This window comes from Rhododendron vialii, chromosome 10a (genome assembly GCF_030253575.1).
Source record: "Rhododendron vialii isolate Sample 1 chromosome 10a, ASM3025357v1".
Lineage (NCBI taxonomy): Eukaryota > Viridiplantae > Streptophyta > Magnoliopsida > Ericales > Ericaceae > Rhododendron > Rhododendron vialii.
Window position 1 is genome coordinate 10313144 of NC_080566.1, and position 20508 is coordinate 10333651.

A 20508-nucleotide genomic window follows, 5' to 3' on the forward strand; every position below is an offset into this window, starting at 1 on the left:
TGAGGGTAGGTTTGGATTAATAAGTCAGGTAACTTAATTTTTTGTTTTTATTCAAATTTATTTTGTATTTTTTTGTTTTATGTTAAACTTTTTGTAACTTATTAATTCGTCTCGTCGGAGAAATCGGAAAAGTAAAAATATATTATTGAAACTCATAATTTTTTGAATATAGTAAAAATATGTCAATAAGACAATTTTTTTTACTTATTCTTGTCATTTTGAAAAAAAATGTGAGTTTTGATAAAAAAAAATTATTATTATTTATTTCTTTTATCGAGAAGAATCAATAAGTCAAAAAAAAATTTGACACAAAACTAATAAATACAAAAAAAAATTTGAATAAAGAAAAAAAATACTTTTCTATTTTTAAAGCCAAATCAGGCCTGAGTACGTGTTTTCAATGGCAAAAATAGAACACAATCCTGGGCAAAGGATCACCACTGATTTGGGTTGAAAATTTGAATGATCAATTTCATCTCCCAGTCCATACGTTTCTCTCTTCACCTCTCGCTCGCTCTCTCTCTCTCTCTCTCTCTTTACCAGCAACTAATCTGCCTCGGACGAAGCAACCCAGTCTCTGACGACCTCCAACGAAGCAACCTAGTCATCGACGACTCTCCCCTACGACCTTCGAAATTACATTCCCAGGCGTCATTGACCACCGACGATCTCCGGCGACCACCAACCAACAGCCGCGGAGCGGCATCGACTCCACGGGACGCTACCAGGGCGACTCGGATCTGAAGCTGGATCTGCAACTTGGGGTATCTACCTCTTCTCCCTCAGATCTGAGTTCAATTTCAGCTATTATTTTGTTTAATTGGTTTGAATGTTCTCTTCTTTTTTTGGGTCAATCGGAAATTGGTTTGAATGTTCTCTCTCTCTCTCTCTCTCTCTCTCTCTCTCTCCATGCTTTATGCTTTAGATGTAGTGAAAAATTATCGTCGATACATGATGGCATGCGAAATATCAGGGCAAGGAAAATCATAGAATAACCAGAAGGTTAAGGATTTGCTGTTTTGAACTTTTATTTCCTTGCCATTTGATCAATTTAATTTTCTTGGTATTTTGAATATCTTCTGATTTCATCATGTATATGTTTGCCTTTTTTTTGTCCCATCGACTGAGTTTATTGTTTATTGTTTTTTTGGGTAAATGAAAAAGAATTGTTTGACTGGCCCCTTCCCTTTCTCACCCAATCTGAAAGAGCTCCCCTATCTGTTTGATGATTCAACCGTGATTAGTGGTCCAAGCAGATTACTTTTGCGTAATATGAAAAGCCCTAATATCTGATGCTCAAATTATCATTTTGGTTTCTTTAAAATGGATTGGGAAGAAAGGGAAGTTTCCCTTCTTATGGTTACTTCTCTTTTTTAATAGAAGTCCATCCAACACCGTGGACGCGAAAAGAATGGATCCGAAACACTGGATCAAATCCACTCTAACCCATGGAATGAGAGTTATATGGGCTCCGATCAAGTAGTTAATGATATCCAATTAAGCTAATTTTTTGCATAATTGTTCTACTCGACGAGCTCTACAAAGTGAACGATTCAGATCATCGGAACGAGACCGGGGTGGGCCCCAAAATTGGGACAGCAGCCCCCCCGCGTCCCATTGAAGGAGGTCTGACAAGAAATCCAACACTGTGGTCCTTTTTAATAGAAATTCAACAATCTATATTTGTGTTTTCATGTGTTCGACCTTGGGGTAGTAGGCCTTGGAAATTGCTCTTAAACATTTCAATTTTCAAGCATCCCTGCTAATGTAACTGTGCAAGCAAACCTGCTCCCTGTTCACAGTGATAGAATGATATTGAAACTCCTCCTGTACCCTTCCCTAGGAGCACCCTCTGGAGCTTGTCCAAGTTCCTCGGCATGAAGCTGTAATTGGGAAGATATAATCGTCTTGTTAGGATCTGTGGCAGTACAGCAATTACCGCCAGCCAAATGAATTAAATTTGGCCTCTTCTTCACATGCTTCATGATGACCCATATTTTATGAATATTATGAGTTCTATAACTTAGTTATGAATCTTATGACACTCCTAATCCAAATCACATATGCTTTCTTAGTAATGTAAAATTGATGCAATCATGAAGGAACTAAGTTATAGATTTAACTGCATGGTTATTCTCTTGACCCGTATTTCGTATATTTTATGCCTTTCTATTTTTTGTTATGAAAAGTATCATTTAGTGGAGCTCACCAATTCAGTCTTTAGGTACATGCTGGATATAACTGTACACAATGGGGAACATAGCTTGAACGTGCACATCGTGGGCGTGGGGACTACAACAATAGGAAACGAAGGTCCTTGTCTTTGTGTGTTTGGCTGAAGCCTTGCATCTTCAAAGTTGTGACAATGAATTCACTGTCATCTTTTATGGATATGGTAAATCGTACATTGGATATGGTCACATTCGCATTTGAAGCTCCGTTTGCTCGAGCTGTTGTTTTTGGAGTGCCCATTGGTGGTAGGCAATTATTTCTTAGTTACTGTTGAGGGATTTTATCCTTTTCCTTTCTGAGTGATTAATTCCCACGAATACTAAAACTTTTATGTCCCCCGTTTTGGCTGAAGGTCATCTATTTGTGGAGGGTCTTCTTCTTGTGGTTATTGTTTTCCTTCTTTCCCAGAAAAGTTACAAGCCCCCAAAACGGCCCTTAACAAAGAAGGTACTCTCTACTGTTGTTGATTTAACTTTTCTCTTCTTAATCATTTTATATCTACTTTTCTCTGTGTTTCTGTTTTGTTTGATGCTTTGTGAGGACCTGTTCTTATTGAAAACAATTTCGCACGTATTAGATTTTCTTTTCTTTTCATCTTCTTCTTCTTCTGTGATTTATTTTAGGAAAGAAGGTAGAAACTTGTACTTTGGACTTTGGATAAAAAATCAAAGAGAGCTCAGCAGAAATGCAAAAAGCATTAGATAACAAACATGTTGTAGCACTAATCTTTTTACATTCAGTTGGCTCAGTTAACAGGAAATCAAAGTAATAAGCTTTTGTCCCCTATAATAGGTGCTAGGCAAGGCAAAGACTGTTCTCTGTTCTGCTCTTTAGAAATCACAGCAATGCCTTTTCACAGATATGACATCAGAGAGTATCTTTACCTATAAAGAAGAAGCATCTATGATCTATGAAGCACCGATACCTTTAGAGGTCGACGTATTGCAGTGTCGGACATAGGGACACGCCGTGTGGCATGTCCCATAATTTAATTTAAATTTTTGAGGGGGCCACGGCTGGGAACACAGGGGGACACGGCAGGGACACCGATGGGGACATGGCGGGGTCAAACTGTAATTTTTTTAAAAATTGGGGTCAAACTGTAATTTTTTTAAAATTTTGGGGGCCAAATTGTAAATTTTTTTAAATTTCAGGGGTCGTACTGTAATTTTTCAATAGGGTTGTATTGTATGGTATTGGAACTATGGATTTTTCATTTTGTCCACATTTTGCCATTTTTATTTGGAAAAAAATTGAAAATAAATATAAATAAATAAATAAATTCCTGTGTCCCCATTTTTTTGGAATTCCCGTGTCCTTTTCCGTGCATCATAGATTCATCCTTCTGATCGCCAACAAAAGTAGTTTTTATGCTTATACAATATGAACATAAAAGAGTACATCATAGAAATTACAAAAGAAGTTTTTGTCCATATACAATATGAACATAAAAGAGTACTTCAAAGAAATTATTGATTCACGTTCGATAAACAAGTACCACATTGGTTCACTTAATATAATGTTAGGACCTCTTCACCTAACAATAGCCTAAGTTTTTAAGCTGGATACAAAGTTTTTGTGTTATGAGAGTAGGGACCATTTCACCCCAAACCCAAAAGGGGCTAGACACGACAGACCTCAAAAGCGGTTGCATGTGAAATGGTATGTTAGATAAGTACCACATTTGGTTGGATAGGGCCTGGGTGTGTTGGGACCTCTCCACCAAATAGCTCAAAAGTTTCTAAAATGTACTTTTTGAAATAATTGAGCCAAAAAGAGGCAAACAACAATAATATATTACATAAAAGACTAAATCTAGCAAAAGTTTATCGTGTTACATATATACTTCAAAGTGTGCTTGGTCTGTAGTTGTAATAATGAAAGCATGGAACAGCTGTTAGCATGTATCACATGTCTTTGGATGTATTAGGGTTCCTTTGCTTATAAAAGAAATCCTCTTGTGTTGTTGTAAGCTAGTTAAGCCTACCTTTGCATATAAAAGAAATCTGTGTGTGTTGATATAAGCAAGTTTAGCCTAAGCGCTATGTTGTGGAATAAACTCTCCTTCGTGGATACAATCACAAAGAAGGAATGATCAATGGAACAAAATTACAAAGGATGACAGATCGATAGAACAAGTAGAACAAACTAGAAGGAGAGTTTGTTACATAAGAGAACACTTAGGCTTAACTTGTTACAACAACACGCAGGGGTTCTATACGCAAAGGGACCCTTGGTACATTCAACATGCTAACCAGTGTTCCATGTCTTCATTATTGCAAATTTAGACTAACACACACTTAGGTACACATGTGATACACACCAGTAAACTTTGGTTACAACGCATATTAGACACTAACATGTTAGGACAAATGCCTTCAATTGCAATCACATCTGAAGTACAATAGTTCTCAAAGAGTAACTTTAGCAAAATAAGAAGGGCGTAAATGATACCGTACATTGAGGGTAATGGTCGATTGGGTTATTTGGTTGCAGTAATGTAATTACCAAACCATTAGTTTGTATATATACCGGCACTTTTCTTTGATTCCTTGACTTTTTAGTTAAATGGATTTGCATAGCTTCATACCTCAAAATTCTGTCATAAGTTGTATGTTTTTAGTAAAATTACATCATGGAAAAACAAAGGAGCTTTGATATGTTCTGGTCTTCACTTTTAATCATTTTAGCATCAATGGGAAAAAATGCTCCTGTAAAATCTTATGATGAATTTTATCTGCGTAAATGACTCATGAGTCATAGTTGTAAGGTCGCGGGAAGAATACTGCTAATTGACAAGAAGAAAAAGGATTACAATGAATGTTCCGGGTTGTATACGTGAGTTGCCAACCTGATATATCGACCCTTTTGCTAGTATGTACTATACCCGAATTGTCAACCCTGTAATGTCCACCCTTGGCGTATGTAATTTCATCCTTGACTTTAGTTTGCATTGCATCGTTATGTTTCTTTTCAGGTTGTATGCAAACAGGTCTATGTAGGCACATTCTTTTCAGTCAGGCATATATATATATATATATATATATATATATATATTTTGTGCCATTAAGGTTACCAGTCTATGTCTTGTTTGTAAGATCCCATCTCTGCTTTATTTTGCTAGGAAATAGATGAGCTATGTGACGAATGGGTTCCAGAATCCCTCGTACCTCCAATTACGGAAGAGATGCACTGTGAACCTCCAGTACTAGAAAGGTGAAATGAAGCTAGTTTTTTGTTTTCTGGACATTGAAGAATCGCAAATGTTTTGGAAGTTATGCTCGTTAATTTCTTTTAAGGCTTATGGTTATGGTATGGCAATATCATTCATGTCTGCTTGTGTTTGTTTGCTCTGCCTTCCGTAAAGTAGTGTTTTGAATTCCTTGGTGGTGCACCTATTGCCTTTTTGTGCACTGTCCGGCTGCCTTGCATTTTTTATAGGAAAAGAGTTTGACAGGTTAACTTGAGTTTTTTGTCCTTTTGTGTTGTTTTTTGGTTGAGCTGGTTTGTCCACCTGAGCATGGCCACGGGGGCACCATTGTGCGTGTGTGCGCGTGTCCTTTTGCTTATAAGATATTTGTAATTTTGTAAGATAATTCTTATCCTTCTATACTTCAAATGTTTCTATTTTCCGTTGGAAGGTACTGTGGAGCTGGGCAATTGTTTGCTTTTCATAACCCACATAATGGATTCTCAGAAAAATATTACCATATAGATCTGCCACTATAGCAAGACGTCCCTGCTCATGAGTTGCGCTTTATGCAGTGCTGCAGGGCCACATGCTATGATCAATGGCAAAGAAGTTGTGAACTTTGCTTCGGCGAATTACCTTGGATTTGTGGGACATGAGAAGATGCTTGTGAGAAGAAACTTTTCCTATTAGTCTACTTGTATTACTTTCCATTTATTGAACCAGTTAAACTTTAGTAACTTTTTGTAACAGGAGTCATGTACATCGTCATTGGAAAAATATGGTGTTGGTTCTTCTGGTCCTCGGGGATTTTATGGAACAATTGGTATGACAACAAAACTAGTAACTATCACACTTAAAAACGAAATTGGAGTCAACTTCTTTTAATTGCGAATTATTGGCATTCTGATAAAATTGTTTTGGATAGATGTTCACCTTGATTGTGAGGGAAGAATAGCTAAATTTCTGGGAACTCCCGACTCCATACTTTATCCTTATGGACTTTCCACCATGTTCAGTGCAATTCCAGCTTTTTGCAAGAAGGGAGATATCATCGTCGTGTGAGTTATCTTATATCTTGACTGTTGTGGTTATTGATATGTGTATCATATGTTGTTTGGCACTAATCTTTGAAGGCTTTGGCGAGTTTTCTTCCAAAGAATTCAACTTCAACAGTTCATTTAGCATATAACTCCCAAGGGAATGGTTGGCTTCATCTCAAGAGTTATCTATTTGATATTTACTTTAATTTGGTTGGTTCTAGTAACAAAGTTGTCACGTATGAGCAATTTATTCTTGCAATAGCTATTCACTGTTGTCCGATATAAGAGAAAGTGTATAGGGTATTAATTAACCCTAACACAAAGACGGGGTGTCTGCATCTTGCCAATCAAGGATTTGGGTCTCGGATTGGCACTTGTTGCTTTTCTCCTTGCTCCCTTTAGTCTTTGTAATCTCTTTCAAAGATTAATAAAATTATTTTTTGCTGTTCAAAAAAAAAAAAAAAACTCTAACACAATGACATATTATTTATATTAAGTGATGACTCAATACAAGACTCTCTTAACCGATGTGGGACAAAACTAAATAACTTCTCAATATTCTAACACTCCCCCTCAAGCTGGAGAATAGATATCACAAAGTCTTATCTTGTTACATAACAACTCCAATCGGGGCTTGAATAGTAATTTAGTAAATATGTCAGCCAACTGAGCGCCTGTAGACTCAAAGGGAGCACAAAGGGAGTAGTTATCACACCACTAGCTAACTTCTCACGCAAAAAAAATACTCGTTATGCAAAAAAAATTAGCTTACATTAATTTCTTATTCGCAACCTTTCAATAACATGGTAAGTTAATTTTGTCATGGTAAGTTAATTTTGTCACAAATAGTACACATTGGCAACAGAAAAAAAAAATCGTCACCAATTAATCCTTTTGGCGACGAAAAAATTTGTCACCATTGTAACACAATTGGCGAAAAAAATTTCGTCACCAAAGGTCTAATTTCATCACCATTGCAACAAAATTGTTTCGTAGCCAAATGTAACAAATTGGCGACGAGATTATTTGTTATATTTGACAGTGTAAAAGTAATTTCGTCGCTAATTTGTTACGTTTGGCGACGAAATTAGTTTTTCGTCACCAATGTGTACTATTTGCAACGAAAATGAATTTCTTCACCATTTTTAGTCACCTATTACCTATTTTCTTGTAGAGTAATTTGGGTTGTGGTGGTTTGGGATTGGGGTTAAGCTGGGGCTCTGATACCATGTTGTCAGATATAAGAGAAAGTGTACGGGGTATTAATTAACCCTAACACAAAGACATTATTTATAATAAGTCAAGACTCAATACAAGACTCTCTTAACCAATGAGGGACAAAACTAAATAACTCCTCAATATTCTAACACTAACATTATAATGAATAAAGAAGGGCAACTCATGAACTAAACAATCTCATCTACAAGCTATTGTAATTTACCCTAGAAATCTATTGCAAACATGCAAATATACAAGCATTGCCCTTAAGGTGCTAGGACATATATCGCGTTGTATTCTTATCCCGAAAATTGCATATCGCATTTCCATGCCCGATAATGATTTCTTTTTGCTTCATTGAAGTTGCCCCTTTTCCAAATCAAACCAATCTAACCTTTTTCCAATAGGAAACTCTAACATATAAACCCCTAAATCTGTTGATATTCTATTGCCAGAATTCCCCATAACTCTATTGGTAAACAGTGACATGCTTTGTTGCTTCTTATGTCACTGGACGTGGCTATTGGGGTGCATGTATGTGTCTAAGTTGTCTTTGATTGATCCAATTCTCTAGTGCATAGTTGTTCAGGGCGAGAGGCGCACCAAGACACAAAGATCTGTCGAGCCCGAGGTGCAAAGCGAGGTGCATACCTTTTTGAAGCGAGGCGCACATAGGTGGGAAAAAAATAGAAAAAATAGCATACACCAATACTATATATTCTTATACACATAAAAAAGACGCTTTTTTGTTTTTATATGCAGTATAATTATATTTACGGATAGACGCGCACACATATATTTGGAAACTTAAAGAGAAAAAAGCTTTTTCATTTTCATATATAGTATAATATATGTTGACTATATCCGCGAAGAGAGTAGATCGACGGATGTGTTAGATTTGTCTCACATTGCTCATTTAAGCCACCCAAGTTTGATTAATAAAATCTAGAGGCTACTCCACCTATTGTCAATTAGTTTTAGGTTGGAACCCTCCAAGAAATCTAACATGGTATTAGAGCTAGGTCTTGGGTGGCCCCGCCTCTCGTGGGAAAGTCTCTCACTGTGTTTGATTTGCAGTTTTGAGATAAAAAAAGTTATATAGGTTTGCGTATTTTTTCGAGATTAGTAATTTTTTTTAACATTTTAACAAATTCTTTTACTTTTTGAATAAAGGTACGCTATGTACATTCAAAAAGTATAAAATAAGTAAAAAATTTGACAAAAAATCACTAAAGACGAAAAAACACGGATGACGAAGGGGTCAATTTTTGGAGAGATTATTTCTGGGAGGAGAACCAAACAAAGTGTCTATCATCTCTGTCGCCCAAGTCAATTGCTCAGCTCCTGGTCTGTCACCTCCACGTGCATCCGGGCTGCACGTGAGGGGGAGTGTTAGACTTGTCCCACATCGCTCATTTAAGCCACCCAAGCTTGGTTAATAAAATCTACAGGCTACTTCATCTATTGCCAATTGGTTTTGGGTTGGAACCCTCCAAGAAATCTAACAGGATGAGAGGAGAGAGAAGATCAACTGATACATGTTCTATTTTTGTTTCTGGTGATTGGGAGAGAGGAGATTTACGATCGACTAAAGTCAACGCTGAAGGAGTGAAAGTAATACGTTTAACCTAGCTTTGATCCTATGGCTGTGATCAAAATTGAAAGAGGCGCGCCTTTTCTCGCCTAGGCACGACTTGGCTGCACTTCATTGAAGGCACCTTGAATGGAATCAGTCAAGCGACTCAAGGCGCGCCTTTGACAAGTATGCTCTAGTGCAATGACACTTGGACATGGATGGATGTTTATTCCTCGAATACTTTTTAAAATGGTATACACAAACTAGCATAGAGAACTGAGTGCATAAAACTCGGGTGCCGTGTGAGTACTTTTTATTTGGTTGCATGTGCAGCTAGACACTTGGACGCATATTCCATAAACATAAATCTATTTCGTCAAATTTGTAGAATTTATGCGGGTGCTAGTTATTGTTACTTATAGTTTCTTACCATTCATGGTTAAAGCAGCTAGCTTTCTCTCATTTTATTGTCTTTTGGTTCTATATGAGAATGCTTTATGTTTGGGAAATTCACTACAAATAGATGTTAAATTACTTAGTAACAACATGAGTAGTTTTGGCATACTAATACTAGTCCCCTTAGTCGTCATGTGTTGGCATTAAATTTAGGTTAATCCTTTTCTCTTTGTTTAACCTCTTCTTCATGCTAATTTTTTTGCCTCTTGGGCGATGCGGTTCTTTCAGGGATGAGGGTGTCCATTGGGGAATACAAAATGGGCTCTATCTTTCTAGAAGTACAATTGTGTATTTTAAACACAATGATATGGAGTCTCTACAAAGTACTTTAGAGAAAGTTACTTTTGAAAATAATCGAGCTAAGAAGCTAAGGCGCTACATTGTGGTTGAGGCCATTTACCAGGTACCTTTTAGAAAATTTGTTACTTCGATATTTTGATAACTTTCTCTTTAATCGTAAGTCCAAGGGAACCCTAGAAGCTAAGTATTTTTCCCCTATGAACTCCCTTTGGGAGTCCACTTTTGGAATATTCTTCTAAGATCAAAATAATATTTGTTATGGTATTGGATTCATGTTCTGTTTTGATGAAGAAAATCAATTTTGCCATGCGTTTTGGGCTTCCCTGAGCGAAAGGTGTGGTGAATTAGATGAAAAAGGAGGGAGAACGGTTGGTTAGGGTTTCAAAATGCTTGGATAGGGTTTCTTTCCATGGCGGTGATTGAGATGGAAGACAGGGAAGTAGGGTCACGGTTGCATAGGGTGGGCGTTAGGTGTTGGGACTTGGGAGGAGCTTGGGATTGGCAATGTTTGTTCGAACGCTATGAGGCAACAAGGGTGTGCTGGGAAGTATGAGGATGGGGCTTGGGGTGGCATGGGAGCAAAGGCTGCGGTGGCCATTGTTTCAGGTGATGGGGTATTTTTTGAGTTCAGAGATTTTTCTCCTTTATGGAAATTTTTGAAGGACGTAGAAATGACTTTTATGGGGTGTGGAGAGTGCAAAATGGTTTATTTATGTAGAATTGCTCACTATCTATATATTGAGGAAAGAAGAGAAAATGATCCTTTAATCATCAATTTGTGAGATACCTCTTTGAAAGCTGAACAAGCTAAAACTAAAGTTCTATCTTAGATAGGTATAGTCATTTGTATGTTCAGTTAGAACCCAAACCTTGAATCTGAATTCCCCCATTATGAAAACATGATCCTTTCTTTCCTTTGATGTAGAGCTTAAATTGCTGATCTACATCGTAGGCTTTTATAAAACAGTGTTAGTGGAAAAAAGGAAGCTACAGTGGTTGCCTCAAATCAAATGTCCATGCCCGTGGATTCATAGTAGAAACAGCAATGAGCAGATATAGGAATGACCAAAATACCACCAACACCTAAACACTATGGGTATTTTCATCTTGGACCAAAAAGACTTCTGAATAATCATGGGAACCACTTCAGGCTTCCACAACTTGTGTTGGCATTTGGTGGAAATTAGCTGATGAATTTCACCTCCTCGATATGCTTCAGTTCTTGTTCTTGAATCTTGGTGGAAAAGGTTGATCCGCTAAGCCATAAAGACTATGCCTTGGTCCTCCAATTTTGAGAGGCCTTACTTTGATAAACTTGTATGTTTTGTATGCTGCAAGTTTTGACTTTTCAATACTATTTCAATTGGTAAAAAAAGCCTCATGTAGGTTAAAGGCCTCCTAAAAAGGATCTTTCCCAATCACTCACTCTTTCCGTCAGGATTGATAGGTCCATAAGATAAATCTCTCAAATATTTCATGTTTTATGTAAAATACTATAATTGGATACACTAGAGACTAAGTATGTCAATAATTTCACATCTCATAAAGAAAAAGAAATATAATTTTCAAATAAGAGGCAAAATACATTTGGTTAAAATGTTTAACATCAATTCTTCAACTCTTAAAGGCCTTGCACTCAGATTTCCCCTTAGGGGCCTCCTATAAGGTTGGGCCGCCCCTTCAACATAGGATTTTGTCAATATGACAGGCTCTTATGTTCAAGACTTCACTTGTGTTCATGTCTATCAAGAACAATAGTATTTGAGCTAATTGTCTGGATGACTTGGTGAGGGCCTGCTTTCTGAAGGAACTGTTCATCTAAATGAAGAATTCCATGTTCTTAGTTGTCATGTCATATTAAGAAGCACAAAATTCGAAAAGCAATCCACCACTCCATATTCAAATCCTGATGCCAGTTTTTATGGCAATGACATGTAGATCTAGGTATGGAGCACAAACACTTCGCCAGAGGTCACTACTAGTGTCGGACACTTGGCAGACTGACACTCTTCAGACTCTCAAATCACAAGTGTCATATTTGTTTTTCAACCCTTTTTATTTGGACACTCCAATTAAAAAAAGTTAAACGTGGTAGTCATAAGTTTGAGCCATGGAAACAGCCTCTCCCCTTGCTGGGGACGGGGGTTAGGCTACGTCCATTCATCCCTTTCCCCGACCCTTCAATAGTGGTCTAGAGGGAACGTCCCACTGGTAGTACTTTTTTTCATTTATTTGGACACTCTAGGGATACTCTAAAACATGCTAGGACACTCTATGGACACCCACAGACACTCATGGGGTTCTTCTTTCGTATGATAGACGATGACTGATTGAGTATAAAAATACGTCAGTGGAAAACGTTTCTGTTGAAATACTTGAGTGAATTATTTACAGAAATGTGAAAAATAGGATATGTGGTACTTCCTGTTTTGTATTTGTCTACTAAATTACACTATTTTTTCTGAAGTGTGTCCCCGACACGACCTGCCCTCTAATTTGTGGAGATTTGCATGTTGAAGTATAAGTGTCGTGTCTATGTCGATGCTGTATAGAGCTTCAGTATTGTCTTGCTTTCCTCATAGAAGATCAAAGTAGCATATGTTTAAATTTCTGCAACTTCACCTCAAGTTTAGTTAAACATAAGAATGGTTGGGCGATGATTTTCAAACCCATGTACCGAATACTCTTCTTGTTGAGTCTATTTGGGTACTTAACCGTAGATATTCGTTTGTTTGTGATCGGTATGTTAATCTTGATAAACGTTTTCTTGGTCCATCAGTTTTATTTGAGTATAAGAGGCTGCCTCGTGTATAGAAGATCTCATGCCACAAAAGAATATCAGGGTTGATGCTCGATGCCATACAGTTTCTGTGTTACTCGTCATTACTTAGGAAGAACTAACATTTAAAAGGTTTTCGGTCCGTGTTCAATGACAAAAAATTAATGTAACCATTGCACCACGTAATGGCGCTGACCTAACAATCCAATAACAAACTACCACGTGTGCTTAGTTAATTCCACACTTTGCAGATATGGTAGTTAATGGGATGAGATGGATGAGCTATTTACATTTAGTTGATGGGGTTCAATGCATAGATGGTCATTTGTTATTGGATTGTTATACCACGTCAGCGGGATAACATGGTGCAATGGTTGCAATTTAACTTTTGTTGTGTTCGACGCAACTGAGCTATATCCCTGAGCCAAGTGGAGCATGCATGAAGAAGTCCGATGCTTCTTCTATTCTTTTCCCTGGCGCATTTGGGCCATCCTGGGCTTGAACCAGAGACCTCACCCGTGAAGTCGCCTGTGAAGTAAATCATCGCACCTACGGTCCAACCAATTGGCAGAGAATCAATAGATTCCTTTTCGGGAGCGATTCATCCTTCCTGAACGCAGCATACTGGTTTGATTTCCCGACTTGCCTGAAAGCTAGACGTCTCCACTTGACTTTCCTGACAACTAGACCTACCATCCTAAGTGTAGTGCTCTATCCTTGCACGTCTGGCCTTTGCAGATGTAAAGCTCCAACACCTGTTGGACACTCCTAGACACGTGGACACTTTTACACCTTGTCATGCATAGAGGCATTTGGAGAACGCACGTCCATTGCTTAGATACGAGAAACTCATTGCAAGTTTGACCTATTAACTTGGGATTATATAAGAGGGTAAAGCCTATGGGTAATTTGGATTTATAGGTGTTAGTCCTTACCAATTTTTCCAAAGGCATAGTTGGGGCTTGCCTTGAGGGTCATAGTGAAGCGAAACCCACGTCGCTTGGGTACCAAAATAATAGGTAGTGTATAAGCGTGAGGGCACCCTTCAATAGCTTAGCTATTGGGGTTGAGCTCTACCCAAGATCATGTGGCCTTATCAAGATGAGGTGTTCAAATTTGGTTCATCGACCTCCAAAGTGTACAACTTCCATATGGGGTGCTTGCAAAAGCATGCCTTTTGCATTTTCTTTTAATGCATTTCATGTGAAGGGAATTATGATTGACATGTAGATATAGCTATGAATGAGCTTTAATTGCATATTTTAGACTTGGAGGAGCTTTAGATACATTTGTTTTTCGAAATGCTTACGCCTGAACTCCTCGATGCTTACGCCCCGACTCATGAAGGGTAAAACACCTCTCTTTGTGCATTTGGCTTTCAAAGTCCTGATCTCTACTTTCTTAGACTTCAAATTTTAGGCAATCCTAAATCCAAAACGTCACTTTTTATTATGGGAACTTTCCAAAATAGAAATAAGGATTTTTCAGGGTCCCTTGACTTGCCTAATACTACCATTCAACAACTTAAAAAAAAGGGTTGTTCTTCTGCTAGGATAATTGACTGTTCTATTTATTTTCCAATATGTAGAATGTGCAAAATGATGTCCGCTATATTTATGTAAGCAAATATAAGTATACTTGTGACGTAAAGTGGTGGCATATATAAAGATATACATGCACAAAATTTATTGGGGAATGTTGTTCCATCTAAGCTTCTTCAATTTCAGAACTCAGGTCAAATTGCTCCATTGGACGAGATTATACGGCTGAAAGAGAAATATCGCTTCCGTGTTCTATTGGATGAGAGCAACTCGATTGGCGTCCTTGGCAGTTTTGGAAGAGGTCTCACAGAACATTATGGGGTTGCGGTATGTTCTGAAAATATCTCAGTCTTGGACTCTTAGTTATCTATCATCTCTTCTTTTGGTTTTATGATGCTCTCCGGGTTTTAGGTTGAGAAGATAGACATCATAACTGCTGCCATGGGACATGCTTTAGCCACAGAAGGAGGATTCTGCACGGGAAGTGCTAGAGTCATTGATCACCAAGTATGAAAGTCGTAGGGTCCAAAATAAAAAATTTTGTTGTCAGGCCTTTTGAGCTATTGCTTTTCTTGTTGGTATTAATTATCAAATTTCCTCGCTTCCTACTCTAATTCATGATATAATCGTTATTGTACAGCGTTTGAGCAGTTCTGGTTATGTCTTTTCTGCTTCCTTGCCCCCATACCTTGCAAGTGCTGCTATTACTGCTCTTGATATTCTGGAGGAAAATCCTGATCTTATTACTAAATTGAAGAAAAATATTTCCGTGCTATGCAAAGGTTTGTCTTACTTTTTCGTCTGATTGAGTACTCTTTTAGCATGTATCCATTTTGTGTGGTAGTCATAGCCTCCTAAGTGATAAGGCGGAGGTGCCGGCGTGGTTCCCAGTGTAGTTGCCTTTCTCCTCAACGTGAGAACACTTCTATGAGGCTTGGTTCGTCTTACTTTCATCAGACTGAGTGCTTGAGATCATTTGTTGGCTGCATGCACCTCTAAGTTTCATTATGCCTGTGATGCTTGGAAGCTGTGTAATCCTACAGCTTATAGCTATGAAAAAAGAATGTGATGCTGAGGTGTTGGGTATCCATTTAGGGTTTTGTTTTAGGGAAGTACATACCTCGAGTCCGTTTCATTAGGAAGAAAAAGATAGGAAAGCGAAAATGATTGGAATTGGAAAAAATGGGGAAAAAAGAAGTAAGGATAAGTTATTTTCTTGTATTCATTTGACTAGCAAGAAACATTTAAAGGAAGTTTTGAAACGTTTTCAGTTATGCGATAGTAGAAACAATCGCAGGATATTCCATGATCAAGGCAATTGGCTGAATCCCGTGAACCATTTCAAACCTGTTTGAATACCGTGAAAGTCAAAAGAAAATGTATGTATTTGCCTAAACTAACCTATGTGTCCTTGGCCAGGTTATTATTTTTCCTTGTCTTTTTAGTTTTGTTTGTTTTGAGTTTGGTTGGTTTGGCCTTGGGTTTTGTTCTCTCTTTAATGGGAGTTTTCCCTCCCCTATGTGGGGTTTCTGGTGTTGTTTGGTTGTCTTTGCCGCAGTTGAGGGATTGTTGCTCTCTCTGTTTGGAGGTCGGTCACGGCCTATTCGTTGGCAAAGCCTGGTTGTGAGGCTCTAGTGGGTGATATTGGGTAGAAGTTGTATTATTATTATACCATAAAAGCCGAGTACAACGAAGTTGGATATTGTTCTGGTTGGAAAAGTAGGAGAACATTGAAACTTAAAATTTGCTTAGTAGTTGTCCTTTTGTTATTAGCTTTTCGGCTTTTATATTTTTTTGGCGCTTGCAGGATTGTCAGATGTCCAAGGCCTTGAGGTTGCAAGTGATGCACTATCGCCAATTGTTTTTCTTCGGCTAAAGAACTCCTCAGGTTCCTTGAAGAATGACCTGCAGCTGCTCGATGAAATTGCCGATCGGGTAAGTAATTTTTAAATTTCCGTCACTCTTTCTCTGCATTGTTGATATTTGCGCACTCCTAAGTTTTTCAAAAGTACATTTGCAGGCATTGAAGGAGGATTCTGTTTTCGTAGTGACTTCCAAAAGATCAACACTTGATAAATGTCGTCTACCCGTGGGTATCAGATTATTCATCTCCGCTGGACATTCGGAATCTGATCTGCTGAAAGCGTCTGGTTCGCTGAAGAGAGTTGCAGCACTAGTTTTAGCTGCGCACGATTGAATAGCGTATGCCACAGCTCATTTTTGTTGCCGCTGATACTGAAGAAAGAAACAGCTGGAATGTTGCAGTTCTAGTTCTTTTTCCTGTGCCAGTGGGTCTTTGTTTTTTTGTATGCAATTTGTATCTTTTGTGTTCACTCTTTGTGTGGGCAAGTGTAGAAGTGCAGCAGGTAGCGTGCTGTGTCTCTTGAAGCTAGCATTTTATGCTTTGTTGAGATTTTGATTGTTGAAATCTTTTTCATGTTTTCTATTTATCTGTCATAACACCTTTTGTTTCCATTTTAGGTTCTGTGGTGTACTTGATTGTGTTTGTTCTACACTTTTTTTGGTTAACAAAAGCAACTTCAGTAGTAGAAAAATCTATAGAAAGCTGACAAATTGACTCTCAAGTCAATAATATTGCAATATTATTGACTCAGTAAAAAAGGAAACAACTTAAATTAACAACAAATGACAGAAGAAGAAAACAGAGTAAATTTAAGTAAGGTTTTTCTTAATAAGGAGAAATGACTATTAAGCTTCATGTGGTTTCACTGTTTATATCACCAGCACTCTATCCACAGTTGTTTAAGCAAACACGTGATGAAATTGGTCAAAAGTAGCTTATAATGACAAAATTTCTTTTGGACAATGGTAATGACAACTCAATGGGTTGTTAATAGGGAAGAAAAATGACAAAAAATAATATTACAGTTTTTATGTGTTAATGTTTTTTTGGCTACAGGGTATAGTTAGTGGATATGTTAGGTTATCATAGGGGGTGCAGGGACTCTTTATAGCCTTGATCTCAAAACCGTTCACGGAGAGGCTCGAACTTCCGCTTCCTAAAGGAGGGGAGTGGTAGGCAATCAACTATACTAGGTACACTGTTTCTAGTTTTTTTATGCATTAAAGTGCCATAAAAAGTGTATCAAAAATTGTATTTTTTTATTTTTATTTTTGGTAATTGAAAATTTTATTGAAACAACCCAAAAGGGAAACAAGATCAACGGGGCATACCCATGAGAAAAACAGAGAAATACAATCTAATCAAAGCCCGAACAAAAGCTCTACAAACAGAACAGAAGCTAAATCCTACGAAGCACCAAAAATACGACTAGAGATGCTCCAAGACAAACATAAGGACTGGGTTATGGGTACCACGTGGCCGTGTCCACGTGATACCCGAGCAGCCCATTTGGATCGTCCAAAAGTGTGTTGGACGGTCCAGATTGAAACCCTCTCTCTCCTCTTTCTCTCCTTTTTCAATTCTCTCTCCAAATCCGAGCCGTCCAAAACCGAAATGGACGGCTCGGATGCACCGAGCAGGCACCATTAGTACCCACCCGGCATTGAAAAATTTCTCCAAAACTTCGGTATGATTTCTAATTTTTTTTTACTAAAGTAGACATCAAATGCCCCTTCAAAAAATCTTTCATTTGACATTTCACATAAGAAATGTAGGAACACTTCACATGGACAACTAAATCTCATATTGCTATTGCTCCCGTGCGAATAAAGTCAAGAAAGAGTAAAACCAGAGTAACAGTGGGTTTGTTTTTTTATTTTTATTTTATAGGTAACAAAATTTTATTAGAAGATCGAGAAGAGACCAAATTCAGATCACAGAAAATGAGGTACCGAAAGAGGCCAACAAAAGGAAAAGAAAACAAAAATACATTCAATGAAAATTGAATGAGCCCAAAATCGAGACAGCCCAAAGAAAACTACACGATCAAACCAGATGAAACATTCCAGGTGCAGCTTGAAAGCATCCAATTTCCAAGGAAGCAGCTTGAAATCATCCAATTCCTTGATATCACGACAAAGAATTCACTAGATCCTTAACACTCACAGCTTAGCATAGATCCATCAGCAGCACAAGCAGCAACATCAGTTGAAATACAGCAGCAGAGCATCATAATTCCAGCAGATTAGCAGGCAAAGCCAATTGCAGCAGGTTAAAGCATCAAATCTTCATCGATCCTTGACAGCAGCATCAATAAATTGAGCATAGCCTCAACCAAAAAAAAAAAGGAAGCAGAGCAAAACTCTTAGCCCTCCAAAAATTGGAGATGAAAGAGAGATAATAAGCACAGGATCGACAGTAGTTGATCCTTAAAAGCAGCAGCCGTGAATTGACGATATATCCTCAAAAACAATTGAAAGTAGGCAGAAAATGGCAAAGATTCTTAGCCCTCCAGAATATGGAGTTGAAAGAGCAATGGGCACATGGTAGCTAGAGTTTTCATTAAGCTGTTAATTCTGTTAGTATATAGTAGGATACGTAGGCATTATCGCAAGGCCACACATGCCTTCCTTTGCATCGATATCTCTTTGCAAGCGTATATACCCGCCTTCACCCCATCCCGTGCCCCAGGAGTTCTTTCCCAGCCATTACTTTATCCCATCATCACTAGTTCCATATCCAACAATCGTTAAAGCATGATTAAGGACAGTGTCGCATCCTTCTGTAAAGACACCGCTTTTGTAGAATTGGAAACCGTGTCCTCCATCACCAATGGACACAGAGACGGGTTGGTTGGCAACAGCATTCAACAAGGCACTCTCGTTATTAGTGGGCACATTTTCGTAGCCGGTAATCATGCCTGCGTAATCACCAAGTGCTGAAATATTGCAAGTACCCTCGATTGCCTGGTAAGGGTAGTTTGCCTCGGTTGTAAGGCCCTGGTTATTTAGGATAAACTGGAATGCATTTTGCATTAGACCACCCTTGCAACCATGATCGCTACCACCGGTATCACAGTCAACTAGTTCTTGCTCTGACAAAGAGATTAACGCATTAGTTCTCAATTTAACTATTCCTTGCATGGCTGCCACAGCAGAAAATGCCCAGCAACAACCTAAACGTTAATAGCAAGTGGATTGTTAGAATCTATGCAATACCTAATTAAATGTCGTTTTGTTTTCTATTTAGTTTTGTGACTTTAGGAAAAACAACTTACCACACTCAAATTGGTCTTTAACAGGCGTTACCGCCCCTTCAATCCTCCAGTCCATGCTAGATGGCACTACAGGAACATTTTCATATTGAAAGGAGGGTGTTCCAGTGGAGGAAATATGCTCCACTGCTGGATGGCCCTTGTGTAGTTTGAACTCTTCATTCGTAAGATCTGCAAAATGATTAACTCCAAGTTTGTACGGCTTGTTTCCGGCTTTGTTGAAAGATTCTATTATTTCCACATTGTTCTTGAATATTTCTAATCGTTTTCCTTCTTACTCGGCATCCATGTATACACTTCCGTGACGAGCCATCCATTGCTTATGCTGATCAGAAATGGATGCATCTTGGAGGGAGCGAGACGTGGCTTGAGAAGTCAAAGCTCCCAAAATGAATAGCACAGCAAAGTAGAATCAGTAGATGACTTGGTATTTGTTTGTGGAAGCCATTGTACGTACTACTAGCACATTGGAGATACAAGGTAATAAAAGAATTAATTTCGTCGAACAAAATAATTGTTTCATATTTTAGAGAAACACTACTTTACTACGTGCACGCATAATCCTAATTATAATTCCTTGTATATGTGGAATTCACTTTTTAACATTTCCCCGATGTGGGATATTACACGTTTCGAGTCCCAAAAAAATTCCCGATCGAGTTCGTGGGTTTATGCACTTTTAATCGATAAAGCTATATGAATCGAGCTTGGTTGTTTAATCAATTGGCTGAGGGATCAAGGTAGAATAGCAATACAGTGATTTTGTCAATTTGGTAACCCCCTATTCATCCTCTCTTTCGAGTTTCTGGTGTAAGGATGAACAACGAACAACATATGTTATGGCGGCTGCTGAATCGATTTGGAAGTGGATCGTTTTGCAGGCCAACAGATGCTTCAATTGGCTGCCTAATCATTCTATTTAGGAGTACAATACAATTTATTTTCTTTCCGTTCATGTTTTGTCACTTTAATTTATTGTTCTAATGGCTTACTGAAGAGTAAATGTAAAACTAAATAAAATAATTGAAACATTCT

At 38.0% G+C, this 20508-nt stretch overlaps 1 protein-coding gene and 1 pseudogene across 2 annotated transcripts; one reads left to right on the forward strand and one right to left on the reverse strand.

The window, feature by feature from the left end:
* The first annotated feature begins 393 nt into the window (after nucleotides 1–393).
* LOC131303328 (long chain base biosynthesis protein 1) lies at nucleotides 394–16808 on the forward strand. Of its 2 annotated transcripts, none has more exons than XM_058330140.1 (13): nucleotides 394–764; nucleotides 2225–2477; nucleotides 2585–2679; nucleotides 5357–5448; nucleotides 5998–6091; nucleotides 6176–6248; nucleotides 6351–6483; nucleotides 9944–10118; nucleotides 14522–14662; nucleotides 14747–14842; nucleotides 14976–15117; nucleotides 16143–16270; nucleotides 16356–16808. In XM_058330140.1, exons 2-13 carry the CDS (start codon nucleotides 2366–2368, stop codon nucleotides 16530–16532), a joined length of 1458 nt encoding a protein of 485 aa, XP_058186123.1. In that variant the 5' UTR covers nucleotides 394–764; nucleotides 2225–2365; the 3' UTR covers nucleotides 16533–16808. The 2 variants fall into 2 exon arrangements, with proteins under 2 accessions (XP_058186123.1, XP_058186122.1); XM_058330139.1 differs by having other exon boundaries at nucleotides 418–764; nucleotides 2218–2477.
* Nucleotides 16809–18571: 1763 nt separating this feature from the next.
* LOC131303329 (senescence-specific cysteine protease SAG39-like) lies at nucleotides 18572–19921 on the reverse strand (annotated as a pseudogene).
* Between the last annotated feature and the right edge of the window lie 587 nt (nucleotides 19922–20508).

Coding starts and splice junctions, on each gene's coding strand:
- LOC131303328 (XM_058330140.1), top strand. CDS start 2,366: ATGAATTCACTGTCATCTTTTATGGATATGGTAAATCGTACATTGGAT. Junction 10,119..14,521: donor TGGTTGAGGCCATTTACCAG/GTACCTTTTAGA, acceptor CTTCAATTTCAG/AACTCAGGTCAAATTGCTCC. Junction 14,843..14,975: donor CTAGAGTCATTGATCACCAA/GTATGAAAGTCG, acceptor GTTATTGTACAG/CGTTTGAGCAGTTCTGGTTA.